Source organism: Bombina bombina, chromosome 2, assembly GCF_027579735.1.
Source record: "Bombina bombina isolate aBomBom1 chromosome 2, aBomBom1.pri, whole genome shotgun sequence".
Classification (NCBI taxonomy): Eukaryota; Metazoa; Chordata; class Amphibia; order Anura; family Bombinatoridae; genus Bombina; species Bombina bombina.
In genome coordinates this window covers 734019903-734041606 of record NC_069500.1, presented here as the reverse complement: position 1 = coordinate 734041606, position 21704 = coordinate 734019903, and the positions used below count along the sequence as shown (strand labels likewise).

At 36.7% G+C, this 21704-nt stretch overlaps 1 protein-coding gene across 2 annotated transcripts in view; it reads right to left on the bottom strand.

Moving 5' to 3' along the window:
- Nucleotides 1–755: 755 nt before the first annotated feature.
- The window catches only part of LOC128649476 (thimet oligopeptidase-like), a 41695-nt gene continuing 20746 nt past the window's right edge, over nucleotides 756–21704 (bottom strand). For both annotated transcript variants that reach the window (XM_053702770.1, XM_053702769.1), the window contains 11 exons: nucleotides 19371–19519; nucleotides 17582–17689; nucleotides 17337–17439; nucleotides 10512–10672; nucleotides 5177–5312; nucleotides 2922–3288; nucleotides 2638–2839; nucleotides 1975–2161; nucleotides 1761–1889; nucleotides 1534–1670; nucleotides 756–1188 (listed from right to left, as the gene is read on the bottom strand). In XM_053702770.1, coding sequence (XP_053558745.1) covers nucleotides 1030–1188; nucleotides 1534–1670; nucleotides 1761–1889; nucleotides 1975–2161; nucleotides 2638–2839; nucleotides 2922–3288; nucleotides 5177–5312; nucleotides 10512–10672; nucleotides 17337–17439; nucleotides 17582–17689; nucleotides 19371–19519 — 1838 coding nt within the window. In that variant the 3' untranslated portion in view covers nucleotides 756–1029. The remainder of the gene's footprint in view (nucleotides 1189–1533; nucleotides 1671–1760; nucleotides 1890–1974; nucleotides 2162–2637; nucleotides 2840–2921; nucleotides 3289–5176; nucleotides 5313–10511; nucleotides 10673–17336; nucleotides 17440–17581; nucleotides 17690–19370; nucleotides 19520–21704) is intronic.

The window sequence follows — 21704 nt, the reverse complement described above, 5'->3', positions numbered from 1 at the left end:
TATATCAGTGGTTTATTATTTTCTGGACATGAGCTATGTGTGTTCCTGTTCTGATGTATATATATTTTTTTCTTTGATTATACACCATCCTTCAGCGTTTGAGTATAGTCTACTATTTACCATACGTTATTAATTAGCCTGGTTTGTAATGCATTCTTAGCTGAGCTTCTCATAGACCACCCCTTACGCTATGCCAATCATGTTTTGTCCCTAATTTTAGCAAGTACCCTTAGAACCCTCCTTTAGGAGATCACCCTATTGAAAACATTGTAAACCAGAGGGTTAAGAAGCCATCTAGCTACCATATATTATCCTGTCACATAACTTTAGAATATTATATATCCCTAGCTCGACACGCCCCCTCCCTCCCTCTTCTTTATATAGCGGCTCTTTGCCCGCTGACTATCCCCCCTCCCCTTATATACATTTTGTATTTTTATCTCCACAAAAGGCCCAGGAGTGGCCTTTCTAGAGACTACCATTTAGGTTCTATTCCCAAGACCATACGACCCTCATGAGGTCATCTCAGTAGTCACCTCAATATGCTATTATTATTAAAAAAAATAGAGGATTCAGAAGCTCATGTTACTTATTTTTGCCATCACTAATTTTGATATAATCTGTTCATGCACGTTTAATTTTACTGTGTCTAAATTTGTAGCACTTGTGACTATTACTATTTGTTGTATTACTTGTAAATCCTCAATAAAAAAATTATTTAAAAAAAAAAAAATTAAACAGAAAAACAGTGTATGTATCATCATACAATGCTCTTGCGCTGATCTTTATTGAAACATTTGCCAAAGAGAAGAATTGATTTGTCACTAATTTCCATATTTTTCTTGAAACTGGTATTTAAATATAAAATTGGTAAAAGAAATTGCTATTACAAGCAGCCTCTGATACTGCACATTAAATGTTTTATTTTGTGGGTTATATGCCAATCCCTGTCTGCTATTGTGCTAAGTAAACCATCTAGGTAACTGGTCCTTTTTATATATATATATATATATATATCAAAGTGAGTCATCATTCAGTAGATGACCCCTGGGAAGTCAAGTTAGTCAGCCCTTTGCTCTGGAGGAATGCATCTTGCTTCGGGTCACGGCCTAAGAAGTTTCTCAACATATCAATGGCATCAAGAGAGCTCCCGGGCTTCAGTATACAGTTCCTGTAATCCACACCAACCTGAAAAGAAGAAAAAAAATTAAAGATAAATTAAGCAGAAAATCAAGATCCCTTATGTAATTTTAACACATCAATTCTGTATGATCATTTAGTACATATTAGCAAATATTACTAAACTTGCATGAGATACTACATGACACTTTGTAGTAAACATTGTTAAAACCAATATATATGTGGACAAAAATTTAATTTTCTAATAATTCTGGATCTGAGTCTTGATCACTAGTGTTACTAATCCTCACCAATAAAATGTCAGCAACTTTCGAGATTGGAGGTCTTAGACTAGGAATTGAGATCAAAAGTAGTGCACTGATAAGCCTTTACCTAACAAGTTAACTTTCTCACCTTTGTGCTCATGATACCTTCTTGCTTGAACCGTGTGTGGAACATATCCATAGAATATACTTCACTCCACAGGTACCCATAGTACTGAGCATCATACTCTCCAGCAATGTGTCCAAATGTGGCCGGCATGTTTGTACCTAGTAAAGAGAACAAATGGTTCAATGACAACAGATCCAACTTACTGTGCCGGATCTTATTATTTACAATACAAAATGCAGTTCTCTTACCTTCTGTGGCTGGAATCCCCAGGATCTCCTTACACAACCTGCTATATTCCTCAACTGGATCAACACCAATCTGAGTGTGCAGTGCCTGGTCTAGCTTAGCAAGGACTATCTGGCGAAGATTTAAAAGACCTGGAGAAAATGAATTCAATCAAAATATATATGTATATTTTCAGCCCCCTCCCAAAGTATCATTGACAGAGTAAACAGCAGATACCGGTGTTAGCCAGACGTGACTTAAGAAGCTTTTCCAGGATATCCTCAGGGATTGGGTTGCCAGTCTTGTAGTGTTTGGACATACGTTTCAAAGATTCTCTCTCCCACACCCAGTTTTCAAGCATCTGAGAAGGTGTCTCAGCAAAGTCTTTCTCAACATGTGATCCACTGAACATAACAAAATCTGCCTTTGATACACAAAAAGTCTAGGTCACAACTGACATTCAAATAGGAACAGGTAATTAAAAGTAAATGCTGATCAGGGTAGGAACGGATAATGCATTGGTGTGTATGGTTCACAATACAAGTTTATATACAACAGGTGTTCTTGGTGAGGCAAATAAACAGACAACATGGTCACTGTCCACCAATAAAGCAGTAGGAGTTTTGCTTATCAGCCAGTGAGAAAACAGGTCTTCCAGTTAGATTCAAAATCCAAAAAGGATAAGATGTTAAAGTAGTGTTCTTTCATTAGCACGATAGAAATGTTTCTATCCATTTAATGAGGAAATTACTCAGAGCATGTAGTACAGACAAGGCTGTCTCTGTCATGAAAATGCAAGGCCACTTGGTACAAACTACAGGTAGAGTGTGATCTTGGAAGGGGTTTTAAAATTGCTACCACTGATTATAGAGCATACCCAGACAACTCAGTGCAGCTTACCTGTGAACACATCTGATGCATGACATGACCAAACTCATGGAAATAGGTTTCCACCTCATTGTGCTGCAGAAGAGAAGGAGCATCGGATGTAGATTTGGTGAAGTTGGCAACCAAGGCAGCCACAGCTATCTGTCTTGTGCCATCTGGCAGAACACAACCAGGCTGTAGACCAAAGCATGCTGCATGGCCGTATTTACCCTCCCTAAAGATAAAAAAAAAAGTTTAAAAACCCGGACAACTAGGAAAGCAGACATTATACAAAGAATAAGTATTGAAAGATTTACCTTGGATACAAATCCAGATAGAACATTCCCAAGATTTGCCCTGTAGCTTTATCCCTCACATTGTACAAAGTTACATCTGTATGCCAGACTGGAGCTCCCTTCTGCTGTTCAAAAATCAACCCAAGCAGCTCTTGATAAATATCAAGCAGACCCGAAGTCACCACCTCCATGGGGAAGAATTCCTTGAGGAAGTTTTGGTCTACGCTATAAGTAGTCTCCTCCACTTGGTTCATATAATAGAGCATGTCCCAGGCATTGAGTTTGTTATCAAACTCTAGACCTCGCTTCTCACACTCTTTCCGTTTCAAATCAAACATGACTGATCTCTCCTGTTCTCCAAGGGGCTTCAGCTTTTGGTACAACTCATCTAAAAAAAAAAAAAAATGTAATATTGTTAAGAATATAACCATTCCACTCCATAAGTATACCATGCAGCTTAAAGTGATAGTAAATTAAACCTTTTCAACATTAGCCTTTTTAAATCTGTGTGGCATCCCCACCTATATTACAATATTGTTTTTTTTTTTATCTATTTATTAATACATTTTAATAAAAAAAAAAAATTCTTATGTTTTATGTCTACAGTGGTTTCATTTGCCTCCACTCCCCTTTCTACTACTGTAACGTAATGTCATATAGAGCAGTCTCACCCACGAACTGTGCATGCAGAGTTTGTCTACACTGTATCTACATTGTAAGCAGTGAATGGGAACATGAGTGACAATTCACTGTTTACAGTTACGTCACTGGGAGTTCCCTTTCTGTGCTGTTGCATATGTGTTCGAAGTCTCATTCATTTCAATGAGCTGTGCACAATAATATTAATTGGATAAGGAGCCTAAATGTCATCCTTAGGAAAAAATCAAACAAAAACAACAACAATCTCAAGGGGAGCAACACGGGGGACTCAAAAATATGTGTTTCTTAAAATAATTAAAATTGCAGGCAGTTTAAAAAAAACATTTATGTACAAATTTAATAACAATATAATGATATATTTAAAGCAATAGACAATACATTACCCTCACTTTAACATACAATACAGAGACAGTAAAGTAAAAATTAAACTTTCCTGATTCAGATAAAGTATACAATTTTAAACAACTTTTTCCAATTTACTATCTAAATTGCTTTACTCTCTTTGTATCCTTTCTTAAAAAAGTATACCTAAGCAGTGCTGCTCCTTCAACAAAGGATACTGACAGAATTTTTTTTAAAAAAATGGAAAGTTGTTGGGGTTTCATGTCCCTTTAAAGTACTATATACTTCAGATTTACCTCATGATATAACCCTTTGTATATATCTCTTCAGAATAAAGAAAAAGATGAGACATATGTAGGTCTTCCACAGAAAAGAAAAAGATAGCATTACAAATATTACACATAGAGAATAAACAAAGCAAGTGCTGATGGTTTTCTTCATAAACACAAAAATACAACAACATTGAAGCAAAGGAATACTGTGAAAATAGGAAAACTCAAAATACTGGTTTGGGGTTTTCAGACAGATAACAGCAAATATGTTATATATAGTGCATCATCAAATACATAACAAAAGATAATTCAATAGCACACAATCTGAATTTCAAATTAGCAGTAGATATTCCCTGCCCCCTGAATCATGTGACAGTCATCGGCCAATCACAGACTAATATATATTCATATACTTTAGCACATGCTCAGTAGGAGCCGGGGCCTGAGAAAGTGTGCATATAAAAATACTGTGCACAGTTTGATAATGGAAGTACAATTTAAAAGTTGTTTAAAACTAACTGAGATCATACTTATGTTGGCGTTATTGTCCTTTTAATAATAAGCAAGACTACATAGGTGAAGCAGCTATAACCCACTCTTGTGTTAAAGGAATATGAAACCCAACATTTTTCTTTTGTGATTCAGACAGCGCATACCATTTTGAAAAAGCTTATTTATTTCTATTATCAAATTTGCTTCATTCCTATGGTATTCTGTGTGGAAGAGATACCTAGGTAAGGATCTGGAGCACTACATAGCTGGAAACAGTGCTGCCACCTAGTGCTCTTTCAAATGGAGAATTTTCGTACAAAATTGCTGCCATATAGTTCTCCAGATATAGGCGGGATCCTAAGCTTACATCCCTGCTTCTCAACAAACAATACCAAGAAAATGAGATAATAAAAGTAAATTAGAAAGTTGTTTGTAATCACATGTTCCATCTGAATCATAAAAGAAACATTTTGGGTTTCATATCCCTTTAAGTTAGGGAACAACGCCTACCTAAGAAAGATGCCACTATTTTACAGTTCTTCGCCATGTTCATCTCCAAAATGAAATCTGCATGAGTTTCAAACCCAAGCAAACTGCTCTTCTGCTCCCTTAGGTTCACCAGCTCCTTCAAGATCTTAGAGTTTTCCTACAATCAGATATTAGAGGAACAGTTGATTATTATCAGCAAATCACACACTGATGTACAACGTGTTACACTTGTTAAAATAGAAAAGCAGCATAAGGGTAATTAACTGCAGAAGCAGGGCTTGTGGTGTGATTGGCCTGAAGAACACCTTTAAAAAGGACATGCTCTAATTCCTTAGAAATCCCTGTAGTTTTGCTCTACTCAGTGTGTGAGCAGATAAAGTGTCATTGTCTAGATGGACAAGGTTCATAGTAAACGTTTCTGCCAGAATCGTAAATTGCAGGAAACATTCACTGCCTCTGTTTATGATTGCAAACAAATCTGCTTGTGCAACATGGTCAATTTACTCTCTACCAACAAACGGTGTGAGAGCAGGGTTTGTAATTTACGCTAGTCGCATCAGTCTGGCATGACTAATTCATCACTTATGAGATGTCATAAAGGATTTAGCTATCAGCTGTTTAGACCACTACTTCATAAATATCGGTTGTAGGCTCACATGGGCAAGTCTACAACTGATAGGGGCCCTTTGATAATTCTGTATTTAACCCCTGTAAAGGGATTTAAATAATACTTAAAGTCCCAATTGGGAGATGCAGAGTACTGCTGATAACAAGAAGAAAACAGGCAGGGAGCCAATTGGCAGTCGCAAGAACTTGTTAATCACATGTGTTCCACTCTGAAGTTGCTATGTTAATGGCTCCTGAGAGAGGACATTACCTATGTGATAGGGTTCCACAGCAACTAGTGCAGAAATGACATGTTCTGATGAATTGCATCATGTCTTTTTTAATTTTCCATTACAATGTCTCCTTAAAGGGACTGTTAACATAGGAATTAATGTTACATATAGAGATAGGGGGCGCCCTTGGTGAACCAGAATATGTTGAATACAGCTAAAATAACAGTGGGTCAGATACACTCAGAGGATGTATTAATGTATCCTAAGAGATATATTAATCTCAAATGAATAAATTATATATATCACAATTAGTAAATGAAATATATCACAATTGAATGGATAATAACCTATAATAATGTCTCATCAGAGGAATATTAATCACAATAAAATAGGACATATATGAAACAGTTTCTAATAAGTGGAAGGTATCCTATAATAATAAGTAAGTGATATATAAACCAGTGATACAATAATTGAATAAGTCTAATAGAACTTGACATAAAGAACAGATTGTAATCAGTATACCAGCAAATATAAAGTAAATGTTTACAATAATAAAATAATATAGTAATTTGATAAAAAGTCCCAAATGTAACAGGATACGGTAATATCACAAAGGTACAGTCAAGGCAGTTGTCTGTGTGAGGATCAAGGCCCAGATCCTGGATCAAATATCTGTAGACAACATAAGAGGACAGAAGCGCCACATGGCCCAATATTGTATGCAGGGCCGCCATCAGGGGGTGACAGGGGTGACTCCTGTCAGGGGCCCAATGAGCCAGGGGGGCCCCATGAGGCAAGAACTAAAAAAAAAAAATTTTTTTTTTTTTTTTTTTTTAAATTTGGGCAGCCACCAGTGGGTACTACAGCAGAGTGATAATTGACCATGGGAAATGTTATTGTAAGGAGTAAAGTATAAGCATTTGAGAGGATTTCTTAGTGTGCACTAAACCACTATGCGCAGTGTGAGACAGACTTGGCACTTTGTACAGTGTGTGCTTGAGTCAGACAGCAGATCACTTTCATTTGCAGAGGAGGAAGGACTTACTTAGCAAATTTTTTTTTCTTTGTGCAATTTTGGATTGTAACTTCAGTTTGGTAGTAGTTGTTTGGTGGGGCTAGGGGTCCATAAAAACACATTTTTTTTAGCAGCAGTGTATTTATGATTATTTTGACAATGCTGTAAAAATTCTATATTTAAAACCATGCAGAAATGTTTCCTCCTCAATACACAAATGGTAGATGCCCTCTTGGCAGATATGCATTTTATATATATATATATATATATATATATATATATATATATATATATATATATATATATATATATATTACATTCCAGTTTACTGCCCCTTTATGCAAGGACTTTCCAGATAAAAGGAGGCATTTTATCTAAGATTTTTACATCTGCATAAAATGTTATACTCTCAGACTAAGATTGCTCAGTGTTTGAAAAACTGTTCAGTTTACACTACAGCTGACTTAATTTTGAAATACATACCAACAAGCCTAAATCCTGCATTTAACCAGATCTAATGGTATGAGTACCACAGCTTATGGTCCCACCAACACCATATAGAGTACAGCATTTTCAAAATCCATAAGTACAGCTGACAGCTGGGAAAATTTGTACACTATATTTGAAGTGGTGCTCTTGATTGGGGAAAATGGGGAAAAAACAAACAAACATATGTCAACCTTTTAAAGGTACTTTTCTTCATCTAGCCATCTACCCAGCTCATTAATGTACAATTTTGAATTCACAGAATTATTTTTGTTTGCACATTTACAAATATGATTCTTTGAAAAGTGATCTCTTAATTTCTAAAAATTTTTTTTATCATGCATGTCACACACTGTTGATTTAGGGGATGCAAGGTGCATAAATGTTTCCTCCTGTGAGTGTTTCTGTGGGTGTCTGTGTTTATGTCTTTGTGCTTTGGTTTGTGGCTCTATGAGTGTGTATGTATTTTTTTTATCTGTGGGTCTCTCTGTGAGGGTGGGTGTGTATGTTTGTCTTTGTGTATTTTCTCTGGATGCCTCTGTGAGGGTGGGTGTCTATGTCTGTGTTTTCTGTGGATGTCTCTGTGGGTGTGTGTGTGTATGTATGTATGTATGTCTGTGTTTTCTGTGGATGTCTCTGTTAGGGTGTGTGTTTTATGTGGGTGTCTCTGTGAGGGTGTGTGTATGTCTTTGTGTGTTTTCTGTGGATGTCTCAGTGAGAGTGTGTGTATGTATGTCTTTCTGTGTTTTTTATGTGGTTGTCTCTCTGTGTGTGTATGTCTTTGTGTGTTTTCTGTGGGTGTCTCTGTGTGTTTTCTGAGGCTGTCTCTGTTGGTGTTTCCTTGGGTGTATGTGCAAGTTTGAGTTTGTGTGTGTGTGTGTCCATTGTCTGTTGCTTTTTAGGACATTTTGACCTTACTACTAATTATTCACATCTTTCTACAGACTTTGAGACTAACAAGACCTTTCCAGAAGTAACCAATCCACCATTTAACCTTTAAATCATTGTTTAGGCAGTTCAGGGCCCTTCCTTTCAACCACTGCATGCTGTTGTCATAATTTAGTTGTCATCTTCATTTACAAAAAGATAATGAGAACTCCATATTTTGTTTTCTAAATCTCCTTTTTTTTTTTTTACAAAACTGTAGTTTACCTCATTACTTGTCAGGTCAATGTAAACAAGTGCTAAGTGTCTGTCTGGGTGTCTGTGTCTGATTGTGTTTCTTTGCGTGTCTGCTAGAGTGTCTATATGTGAATCATGTGAGTGTGTTTCAGAGTATGAATGTGTCTGTGTGTGTGTGTGTATGTTACTACCTTTACAACATTTTCAAGTTTAAATAGACAATTAAAAATAAAGTGCATATACGTTTTAGTCACTTGGTCAAAAATTGCACATGTCAAAGGAAGGGGGGGGGGCCCTGATCAATGGTTGAGTCAGGGGCCCCAAAATTTCTAGTGGCGGCCCTGATTGTATGGAATTTATATATACACACAAGTATCAGTGTAATGACACACTCACATTTGGAGAGACACCCCTAGTGGTGTAAAAGAAGCGGCCTGGGATCACAAGCAGTCACCCAGCAAACTGACCTCCAGTAGCTGATCCACACCCTGTAGATGGTATAAACCAATACAGCGCCAATATGCCCTAGTATTGTATGGACAAATGATAACAGTATGTGGTAATCGGTATACTCACATTTGGAAAAGCACCTCCCTTGGTGGACTAGAAGCAGACTGGGGTCAAACAGTCACCCAGTAGACTGATCACCGGTAAAACAGGAACTACCAACAATCCAAGGGTGAACCAATGCAAAGTAAAAAGGTCTGTCAGCAAGTGGTAAGTATAATCAAGACTTACTTTATTAAAATATATTAAAAATAATAGCGACGCGTTTCTCATCCAACCAGTGGAAGTTTTATCAGGCTTAATCAGGCGATTAAGTCTGATGAAACATCCACTTGTATATATATAAATTTCATACAATATTGGGCCATGTGGTGCTTCTGTCCTCTTATGTTGTCTACAGATAATGTTACATAAGTTTGTACAACGTAAAAAAATAAAAGCAAATTTAGAAATGTAACCAAAAGTTGACATACCTTACCTGCATTGCGGTCCTCTTCTCCTCTGCTGTTTTTAGTTTTTAGGTTTTTTTTAAAACCGTGTCACGGGCTTGCTGTCTAATCACAGTGCGCCTGATTGCGTCAATCAACTAAATATAGCAGGCTCCTGTGCTGGGTAAAGCCAACAGCACAATCGGACGCACAGTGATTAGACAGCAAGTCCGTGACGTAGCTTTTTAAAGAATCAGAGAAAGCGAGGACGGTAATGCAGGTAAAGTAAGTAAATTTTTGGGGGCTAAATCTTTCATTTCCTTTTATGGTATGTAACATTAATACTTTATGTTTACTATTCCTTTCATTTTTGTCTATGTAAAAATAAACGTAGGACAGTGCATAGTACCCTTCAGCATCCCCATAGAACCATCTCTGCTTGCTCTTAAAGGGACATGAAACCCAAATTTTTTATTTCATGATTTAGAAAGAGCATGTGATTTTAAACAACTTTCTAATGTACTTCTATTATCTAATTAGCTTCATTCTCTTGATATTCTTTGCTGAAAAGCATATCTAGATATGCTCAGTAGCTTCTGATTGGTAGGTGCACATAGATTCCTTGTGTGATTGGCTTACACATGTGCATTGCTATTTCTTCAACAAAGGATATCTAAAGAATGAAGCAAATGCCAATAAAAGTCAATTGGAATGTTATTTAAAATTGTATTCTATCTCTACATGATACATGAAAGAAAATGTCTTGGTTTAGTGTCCCTTTAACATCTTTTTTTTACATATACAATGGGAAACAAATCTTACATTACTATTGATTGCAATCACTTTATGTGCATGTCTGATGCATATTGTTATTTAATGTATTTATACAATGCAAAAATTATGAAATAAACAAGGAGAGTGTGTTGTTGACATGAAAGATTTGCTGTCAAACCAACCTCCATGGAGCGAGAGTTGAATGCGACCTCCACCTTCCGTCTTGTCTCAGGAACAAAGCACTTTTTCATTAAAGGGAAATAATGAGGATATTGTAGGGTAATCTTTAGTTTCCCATCCTCTGCTTTCTCCAGCGAGTTCAAAAAATCATCAGGGAGCCCTCCTGAAAAAAAAAAAAAAAAACAGATTACACAGACTGAAGAAAAACTACAGGATCTAGAACAAGAGAGTAAACAGCATAAATCCTCAATGGAGGGAAATTACTAAAATGACCTTAAAATGGAAAGTGAGAGATTGCTATATAAAATGTTTAGTTATGCAAAATTCTCAGAACTTGAGATGTACCCTGCTGACTCAGTAAGGCTAACTCTGCTACATATGTCTCTAATTGGTTTTATTGGATAACTGGAAAAAATTCCAATATGCCAATATTCCAACTTTATAACAGTGACTAGCCTTGTTGACTGGACTAAAGCCAGATTGGCTCTTCCAAATATGGTAAATGGTAGCGGACTATTAAAAAAATAAATGCAGTAAATAGGATGTCAATGCTTTAAAAATGAAAAGACTTGGCTGAAATGTTATTCTATAGTAACACAACATGGTGATTAAAGTCCCTTTAAAGGGACAGTGTACTGTAACATTTTCTCCCCTCTAATGTGTGTCTAGTGATTCATTTTATCTGCTGGTGTGTATTTAGTGGTTTACAAATAGATAATTTACCTTTATTTTGTCATTTGAAATAGCTGCACTAGCCGTTTGTATCCCTGTCTATTCTGAAAATTAGACATGTGCATTAGGCATTCGTTTATATGGTAATGTGTAGCGGGATTTTGCTCTTTTTCAGAGCTGGATTTATTAGTGTAAAATCCACATCTTTGTGTGTTGCACTATTTATTAAACTAATAAATCCGTCTCAGGATGCCGAATGCATGTCTACTAAAAATGTCAGTACTTAAGTATTGGTTATAGAAAATCTATGGAAACATGAAGCTGTCAGAGAAAGAACACTCCCACAGTGGGGGCTAATCACCCAATAAAGGAAGCGCAAATTAATGCAGGTTTGGATAAATCTTCTACAACCAACAATCTTAAATCACCTTAATGGATAACTATCCAATCAAGTGAGCGCTAGATAGGAAGTAATAAATATGAATGAATTTAATAACATAAGTGATATATACAAATACAGTATTAAAATAAGACACCTGTGTTTATATGTAAAAAGAATACTAAAATTATCAATGTATAGTTCACACTATTTACGCCTAGATTTAGAGTTTGGCGTTAGCCGTCAAAACCAGCGTTAGAGGCTCCTAACGCTGGTTTTGGGCTACCGCTGGTATTTAGAGTCAGTCAGGAAAGGGTCTAACGCTCACTTTGCAGCCGCGACTTTTCCATACCGCAGATCCCTCTACGCCATTTGCGTATCCTATCTTTTCAATGGGATCTTTCTAACCCCGGTATTTAGAGTCGTGGCTGAAGTGAGCGTTAGAAATCTAACGACAAAACTCCAGCCGCAGAAAAAAGCCAGGAGTTAAGAGCTTTCTGGGCTAACGCCGGTTCATACAGCTCTTAACTACTGTTCTCTAAAGTACACTAACACCCATAAACTACCTATGTACCCCTAAACCGAGGTCCCCCCACATCGCCGCCACTCTATTAAAAATTTTTAAACCCTAATCTGCCGACCGCACACCGCCGCCACCTACGTTATCCCTATGTACTCCTAATCTGCTGCTCCTAACACCGCCGACCCCTATATTATATTTATTAACCCCTAATCTGCCGCCCCCAACGTCGCCTCCACCTACCTACAATTATTAACCCCTAATCTGCCGACCGGACCTCACCGCTACTATAATAAATGTATTAACCCCTAAAGCTAAGTCTAACTCTAACCCTAACACCCCCCTAAGTTAAATATAATTTAAATCTAAGGAAATAAATTAACTCTTATTAAATAAATTATTCCTATTTAAAGCTAAATACTTACCTGTAAAATAAATCCTAATATAGCTACAATATAAATTATAATTATATTGTAGCTATTTTAGGATTAATATTTATTTTACAGGCAACTTTGTATTTATTTTAACCAGGTACAATAGCTATTAAATAGTTAATAACTATTTAATAGTTACCTAGTTAAAATAATTACAAAATTACCTGTAAAATAAATCCTAACCTAAGTTACAATTAAACCTAACACTACACTATCAATAAATTAATTAAATAAAATACCTACAATTATCTACAATTGAACATAACACTACACTATCAATAAATTAATTAAATACAATACCTACAAATAAATACAATTAAATAAACTAACTAAAGTACAAAAAATAAAAAAGAACTAAGTTACAAAAAAAATAAATATTTACAAACATTAGAAAAATATTACAACAATTTTAAGCTAATTACACCTACTCTAAGTCCCCTAATAAAATAACAAAGCCCCCCAAAATAAAAAAATGCCCTACCCTATTCTAAAATAAAAATAGAAAAGCTCTTTTACCTTACCAGCCCTTAAAAGGGCCTTTTGCGGGGCATGCCCCAAAGAATTCAGCTCTTTTGCCTGGAAAAAAAAACATATAATACCCCCCCAACATTACAACCCACCACCCAGATACCCCTAATCTAACCCAAACCCCCCTTAAAAAAAACCTAACACTAAGCCCCTGAAGATCTTCCTACCTTATCTTCACCACGCCGGGTATCACCGATCGGTCCAGGCTCCGATGTCTTGATCCAAGCCCAAGCGGGGGCTGAAGACGTCCATCCTCCGGCTGAAGTCTTGATCCAAGCCCAAGCGGGGGCTGAAGACATCCATCCTCCGGCTGAAGTCTTGATCCAAGCGGCAGCTGAAGAAGTCCATCATCGGGCAGAAGTCTTCATCCTATCCGGGCAGAAGAGGAGATCTGGACCGGTAGACATCTTCATCCAAGCGGCATCTTCTATCTTCTTCCATCAGACGACGAGCGGCTCCATCTTCAAGACCTCTGGCGCGGATCCATCCTCTTCTTACGACGACTAGACGACGAATGAAGGTTCCTTTAAGGGACGTCATCCAAGATGGTGTCCCTCGAATTCCGATTGGCTGATAGGATTCTATCAGCCAATCAGAATTAAGGTAGGAAAATTCTGATTGGCTGATGGAATCAGCCAATCACATTCAAGTTCAATCCGATTGGCTGATCCAATCAGCCAATCAGATTGAGCTTGCATTCTATTGGCTGTTCCGATCAGCCAATAGAATGCAAGCTCAATCTGATTGGCTGATCCAATCAGCCAATCGGATTGAACTTGAATCTGATTGGCTGATTCAATCAGCCAATCAGATTTTTTCTACCTTAATTACGATTGGCTGATAGAATCCTATCAGCCAATCGGAATTCGAGGGACGCCATCTTGGATGACGTCCCTTAAAGGAACCTTCATTCGTCGTCTAGTCGTCGGAAGAAGAGGATGGATCAGTGCCGGAGGTCTTGAAGATGGAGCCGCTCGTCGTTGGATGGAAGAAGATAGAAGATGCCGCTTGGATGAAGATGTCTACCGGTCCGGATCTCCTCTTCTGCCCGGATAGGATGAAGACTTTTGCCCGATGATGGACTTCTTCAGCCGCCGCTTGGATCAAGACTTCAGCCGGAGGATGGACGTCTTCAGCCCCCGCTTCGGCTTAGATCAAGACATCGGAGCCTGGACCGATCGGTGATACCCGGCGTGGTGAAGATAAGGTAGGAAGATCTTCAGGGGCTTAGTGTTAGATTAGGGGTATGTGGGTGGTGGGTTGTAATGTTGGGGGGGTATTGTATGTTTTTTTTTCCCAGGCAAAAGAGCTGAATTCTTTGGGGCATGCCCCGCAAAAGGCCCTTTTAAGGGCTGGTAAGGTAAAAGAGCTTTTCTATTTTTATTTTAGAATAGGGTAGGGCATTTTTTTTTATTTTGGGGGGCTTTGTTATTTTATTAGGGGGCTTAGAGTAGGTGTAATTAGCTTAAAATTGTTGTAATATTGTTCTAATGTTTGTAAATATTTTTTTTATTTTTTGTAACTTAGTTCTTTTTTATTTTTGTACTTTAGTTAGTTTATTTAATTGTATTTATTTGTAGGTATTGTATTAATTTAATTATTAATTTATTGATAGTGTAGTGTTAGGTTTAATTGTAACTTAGGTTAGGATTTATTTTACAGGTAATTTTGTAATTATTTTAACTAGGTAACTATTAAATAGTTATTAACTATTTAATAGCTATTGTACCTGGTTAAAATAAATACAAAGTTGCCTGTAAAATAAATATTAATCCTAAAATAGCTACAATATAATTATAATTTATATTGTAGTTATATTAGGATTTATTTTACAGGTAAGTATTTAGCTTTAAATAGGAATAATTTATTTAATAAGAGTTAATTTATTTAGTTAGATTTAAATTATATTTAACTTAGGGGGTGTTAGGGTTAGGGTTAGACTTAGCTTTAGGGGTTAATACATTTATTATAGTAGCGGTGAGGTCCGGTCGGCAGATTAGGGGTTAATAATTGTAGGTAGGTGGAGGCGACGTTGGGGGCGGCAGATTAGGGGTTAATAAATATAATATAGGGGTCGGCGGTGTTAGGGGCAGCAGATTAGGGGTTCATAGGGATAACGTAGGTTGCAGCGGTGTACGGAGCGGCAGATTAGGGATTAAAAAAATATGCAGGGGTTAGCGATAGCGGGGGCGGCAGATTAGGGGTTAATAAGTGTAAGTTTAGGGGTGTTTAGACTCGGGGTTCATGTTAGGGTGTTAGGTGCGGACTTAGGAAGTGTTTCCCCATAGGAAACAATGGGGCTGCGTTAGGAGCTGAACGCTGCTTTTTTGCAGGTGTTAGGGTTTTTTTCAGCTCAAACTGCCCCATTGTTTCCTATGGGGGAATCGTGCACGAGCATGTTTTTTAAGGTGGCCGCGTCCATAAGCACCGCTGGTATTGAGAGTTGCAGTGGCGGTAAACTATGCTCTACGCTTTTTGGAGCCTAACGCAGCCCTTCTGTGAACTCTAAATACCAGCGGTATTTAAAAGGTGCGGGGAAAAAAAGCCAGCGTTAGCTACGCGGGTCGTTACCGACAAAACTCTAAATCTAGTCGTTAGTTTGTTAGAACGGCCTCCATGGTTGGATTGCGGTCAAAATAATTCCTCCGTGAATAGTATATTGGCCAAAAAGTCTGAGCAGTAACAGTCTATATTGTGTTAGTGGTTCACCACTTAATAGCAACCATGTAGGTAAGATGATTTCAATTAAATATAGTGCTTTATCGATACCTGTTAGTCCTCTGCGGCCGGCGTTACTCTGATTTCGGCGTCTGTTCAAACTGTGGTCCGTGTCACTGATCACATGACCCTTGTCACATTCAATCTGTTAAGACTCCTGGGACATTTGATTTTTCCCTGATAACAAATGTCTCTTTGTTGCACTTTAATAGCATTGGTAATGTATAAACAGCACTGAAGAATCATATGACTTTTCGCCACAAAGGAGGGTATTTCTCTTGCTATTCTCCTCTCGTGGTTCACACACAGTAACAGCAGGATGTATCAAATCATCATCTATGCGTTTCGGCTAAGCAGCCATTGACATTCGCACCATCTCTTCACCACCAGATGTCAAAACGCGTAAATGATGATGATCTGAAGAGTGCAACAAAGAGGCATTTGTTATCAGGGAATAACCACCTCAAAGGAAAAATCAAATGCCCCAGGAGCCTTAACGAATTGGATGTGACAAGGGTCATGTAATCGGTGACGCAGACTACAGTTTGAACAGATGCTGAGATCAGACTAATGCCGGCCGGCAAAACACTATATTTAATTGAAATCATCTTACCTACACGGTTACTATTAAGTGGTGAACCACTAACACACTATAGACCCGTTACCGCTCAGACTTTTTGGAATTATTTTGACCGCAATCCAACCACGGAGGCCACTCTAACATTGATAATTTTAGTATTCTTTTTACATATAGACACAAGTGTCCTATTTTAATACTGTATTTGTATATATATCACTTGTGTTATTAAATTCATAGTTATTACTTTCTATCTAGCGCTCATTTGATTGGATAGTTATCCATTAAGATGATTTGGGTTTGGGATTGTTGGTTGTAGAAGATTTATCCAAACCTGCAATCATTTGTGCTTCCTTTATTGGGTGATTTGATTAGGTTACCTTCTCTGCTGTGGCCAATTAGGGACTGTTAGAAATAGGTCACTAGAGTATACAGCCAATGGCTGTGTGGAATATAACAGTGTTCTGCACTTCCATTGCTAACAGGAACTGAAAAGCTCACTATTTCAGAATGAAATTATAGGAAAAGGGGGCAAAATAAAGAATGAAAGTGTGAGTTTTTATATATACATACACAATTTATTATTTTATATTACCATCTCAAAGTGTTTAATCTCCATTTAAGCACTTGCTTCTCTGATACAGACCATCTTTCTACAGTTCAAAATATATACATCATAGGCTAGATTTATCAGTTTGCAACCAGATAAGGTTCACACGCTGTGAACCTGTCAGCATGTCATCGCTAATTATGTCATCGCATTTGTTCCCCATATTTAGCATTGCAATGCTGCCCCTAGCTCTCACGCAACCAATTGTGCAAGAGCAGGGCTTGTCAATCTGATCAAATAAGTCCTGGGTGATTTTCATCCGTAAACTTAGTTAGTGGAGAAGGTTTAGGAAGCACGGATTAAACTGCTGCTTCATAAATTTCAGTTGCAGGCTTGCATTCGACTCATTATAACTAAATGACAATATCTAAAAACAATTTATAACATACCCAGTTCATCCCTAGAGAAAGTCAGAAATGTGATGTCTTCATTTAGGTTGTTGCTGAAATCAATGGAAAGAGCGCTCAGTTTTTGTTTGATTGCTTTTATTTTCTGAAAAAAAATAAACAACACAGTAAAACTGAATATGTTTAAAGCTGCAACAGAAACATTTACTTGATGTAATAATTGTCAATAAATAATTTATGTCACATTGAAAAATGAAATTAACAGGAGTATAAATACTGAGACCTACCTCCTGCATTTCCGGTGCAAGATGCAAGCCATTCCTTTTACTCAGCTTTATAAATTTTTCTAGAAATCGCTTTGCTTCCGGTTTCAGTAAATCAGGGGAAAGAAGCGTCTGCAACCAATCAATTTAAAAATGTAATTATGTCCTATGAAAAAGTTCAATTTGTAATATTTAAGAAGGTCAAGAAAATCTGTATATAAAAAGGGAAAAATAATCACTTTAAACCAAAACAATTAACAGCATTCTCAGTCTGAAAACTTAAATCTGTAAGTGAACATTAGCACAGTGGATTTCCTTTATTTCTTACACCTTTGGCATACTTTAGAAATTAATTTGACACCTCCAATACACTCAAAATGTTATTCCCTGTAAAATATTTACTTCTGGATGGTAAAAAAAAACAACTTTATAATGTACTTTGGTTTATTATTTTGCTCACATTTCCTAAAATTCAACTGTGAAACTTAATGGGCCATAATACTTGAAAACATAACCCACAAAGGGGTTAAGCACACAGTAGAAGTCCTACTCAGGACCCACAGAGAACTGCTGGTACCAAGCGGAACCTGCCACAGATCCAGTTAGCTGCGCTAGATGCACATCTCAGCCTTGCAACTAGCACCGCTGACTGAATCAAGAGCAGATTCCACTCTGAACCACACAGAAGTGCAGGTCGATAGTCTTACAATGACATGCTTTAATTAATTAAAGAATGCAATGTTTTTGATTATTATGGCCCTTTGATAGGCTGGAGAGGATACTGTAGGATTCTAGCCCTACAAAACTAGCATTCTGCACAGTGATTACTAGATTAATGTAGGAGCTCATTTATGTCTGCTACAATATAATATACATAATTTTTGAACTATATAAAATGATACAGAAAATATTTTAGACACACATTTTCACAGAAACAAAATATTCAAGATTAAAGAGACTTTACATACAATAATAAACCATTTATGATGTTTCCACCCACAATCCTAATTCCCAGAGACACTCTCAGGTGACAACCATGAAGTGAGATAGTAATATAAAAAAAAAAAAATTAACCCCTTAAAAAAGGGACATTAAGACACTAAATAAATGCAAGATATAATGATGCATTGAAGACAAATATTAGCCTGACAATAATATGCCAATATATTTTTACATTATATTAGTTGTTTAAATATTAAAAAAATAAGTGTAAAGTTTCAGTGTTCATAAAGCAGAGCGCAGCCATGTTGTAACCTAGCTTTCCTTCTCTGCTGTGGCCAATTAGGTACTGTTATAAATAACTCACTAGAGTGTGCAACCAATGACTGTGTGGAATCTTAACACTTCAAAGGAGGAATTGGAAAGTCTACAATTTCCAGAATTAAATTACAAGAAAAGGGGTTCAAAATAATGAATGAAAAGTACATAAAAGTTTTATTTATTACATATAATTTAACAAATGTAAAATCACAAAGTGTTTAATGTCCCTTTAAAGATTTACATTTTGGTGCACCTGTGTAATATGTAAACATGTGAGCAGGTTAACAGTGGGTTTGCTATTAAGTGCATTATCATTATTGTGTTTTTATATATACATACATACATAATAACACATATGCAGAGTGGGACAACAAGATTTAATTTAATTAGAATGGAAGGGATAGATTAAATATAATTACTTCTATGTCCTTGATAATAAACTAAAACCTTCCAATACAGCATGTGTGCGTCTATAAATTGTTGAATAATCACTAGTTTCAAACTCGCACACAGTATGGATAGATAGAAGCAATATCTTCGAAGTGAGTCTCACCTGTAAGTGCTCAATTCTTTTATACAGATCCTCCCTCATAGTCGTCTCAACATCAAACTCTGATATCCTCTTGTCAGCCTCAGTGCTTGCTGCACGGACATCTTTACAGGAAGAAACATGTTGAAGGAAAATCAGCATGCTCCCCTGAACTGCAAGAAAAATAAAACAAAATATATAGAAATTGCACAGATATACAAATGATGTATTAAAGGGACACTGAACCCAAATTTTTTCTTTTGTAATTCAGAAAGAGCATGCAATTTTAAGCAACTTTCTAATTTACTCCTATTATCAATTTTTCTTCGTTCTCTTGCTATCATTATTTGAAAAAGAAGGCATCTAAGCTTTTTTTTGGTTTCAGTACTCTGGACAGCACTTTTTTATTGGTGGATTAATTTATCCACCAATCAGCAAGGACAATCCAGGTTGTTCACCAAAAATGGGGCGGCATCTAAACTTACATTCTTGCATTTCAAATAAAGATACCAAGAGAATGAAGAAAATTTGATAATAGGAGTAAATTAGAAAGTTGCTTAAAATTTCATGCTCAATCTGAATCACGAAAGAAAAATTTTGGGTACAGTGTCCCTTTAATTAAAATAAGGGAATAGCTATTGGTTGGTGCCCATATGGAATGGAGATTAATCCCTAGTGCACCAACACAATGCTGGAGGGGAACACTGCTTTCAATAACAATAATAGTCGGCTGTCTGTACAAATGCTGAGCTCACAATTCTATCCCAATACTCACTAATTATTAAAGCTTTTGAAATTGGAAGGAAACTGCAGGAATGTTCTCCCTATGAAAACACATTTGTCAAACTTCTATTTGTTATGTGTAGGAGCTCTATAATGAGTATTGGGATATTTAATTGCGCATACACTCATGAGATTATATATATTTTTTTTGTGTGAGAATGAGCAATATCAGATTATTTATATATATATATATATATATATATATATATATATATATATATATATATATATATATATATATATATATACACACATACATACACATATATACATATATATATATATATATATATATATATATATATATATACACACACACACACATATATACACCTCTCTATGTTACGGTACCAAACTGCTGAATACAAATGGATACTGGTGTCAACCTAAATACAATTTATAATATACATAATTATATATGCACAGAACTTCACTAGGAACACATGCAATCCTGGTGCAAAAAAAAAAAAAAAAAAAAAAAAAGGAAGCAAATTTTATCTTACATTCAGAATTTTTATTCCAATAAACTGCTGGGTACAAGTACAGTAGCAGGGTGTTACTCACCATGCCATTGTTTCCCTCTTGTACCTGCAGCTCTCTTTAAAACCGTTCTCTTATTTTAACTCATTACAGAATCCAGCTGGTAAAGCTCTGCATTTTATACTGGGCGCCTCCATCTTGTAGCTCGCGTATAGTTGCGTCATGTTACAGAAGCAGCGCACTTTCACTGATCTGGGATGTTACCGGCTTTTGACAGCTACACCTTTCTCTTCTGTTTAACTCAGAGAGCAGAAGTGTAACATTTTTGCAGTTTAAAAATTACATAATAAAGATAAGCTCTAAAATGGTGGTGCCCAGTGTGAACATGCAGAGCTTTAATAACTGATACTTGCAAAGGGTTAAAATCTGAGAATGACTTCCTCCTGTGACATGGCATCAGCTGTTTCACAAAGTTTGACCGTAATGCGCATGCGTGCCAGCATCATGACATTCCTGGCCGCACATGTCACTGCTACAATTTCTAGACCCATGTAACGCACATGCTCTGGATTTTGAAGTCTGTCAATCCCGCTCCACACTTTACCGATCACATACGCATTCCCATTACAGTTATACAGGAATGTGTTTTATAGGACACACACTTATACAAATTCCCATTACAGTTACAAAAAACAACTAGATGAAACTATGCAAAATTTAGACACAGTACACTCCAGTAAAAAGGTTAGCAAATACCAAAGGGACACCAAAGACTATGAACTTTACTTAGTATACTATACTCCTGGCAAACCTACCAGACATTGAGAAAGTTAATAAGCAGGACAGGGGGGGGGGGGGAAGGAAGAATAAATCCATTAATATACGTAATGCTAAAAGAGTTACATTCTCTAGCATTGAGACAGACAACACAGCGAATATTTCAACACATGAGGACACTCAAGTACACACATCTAGATCTAGCGATGAACTAGACAGTCACGGCACATCACAAGGAAAAACCAGACTAACTACATGAGTCAACACAACAATCTACAGCAGCACTCCAAAAAAGGACTTGCCGCCTCGCCACCTAAG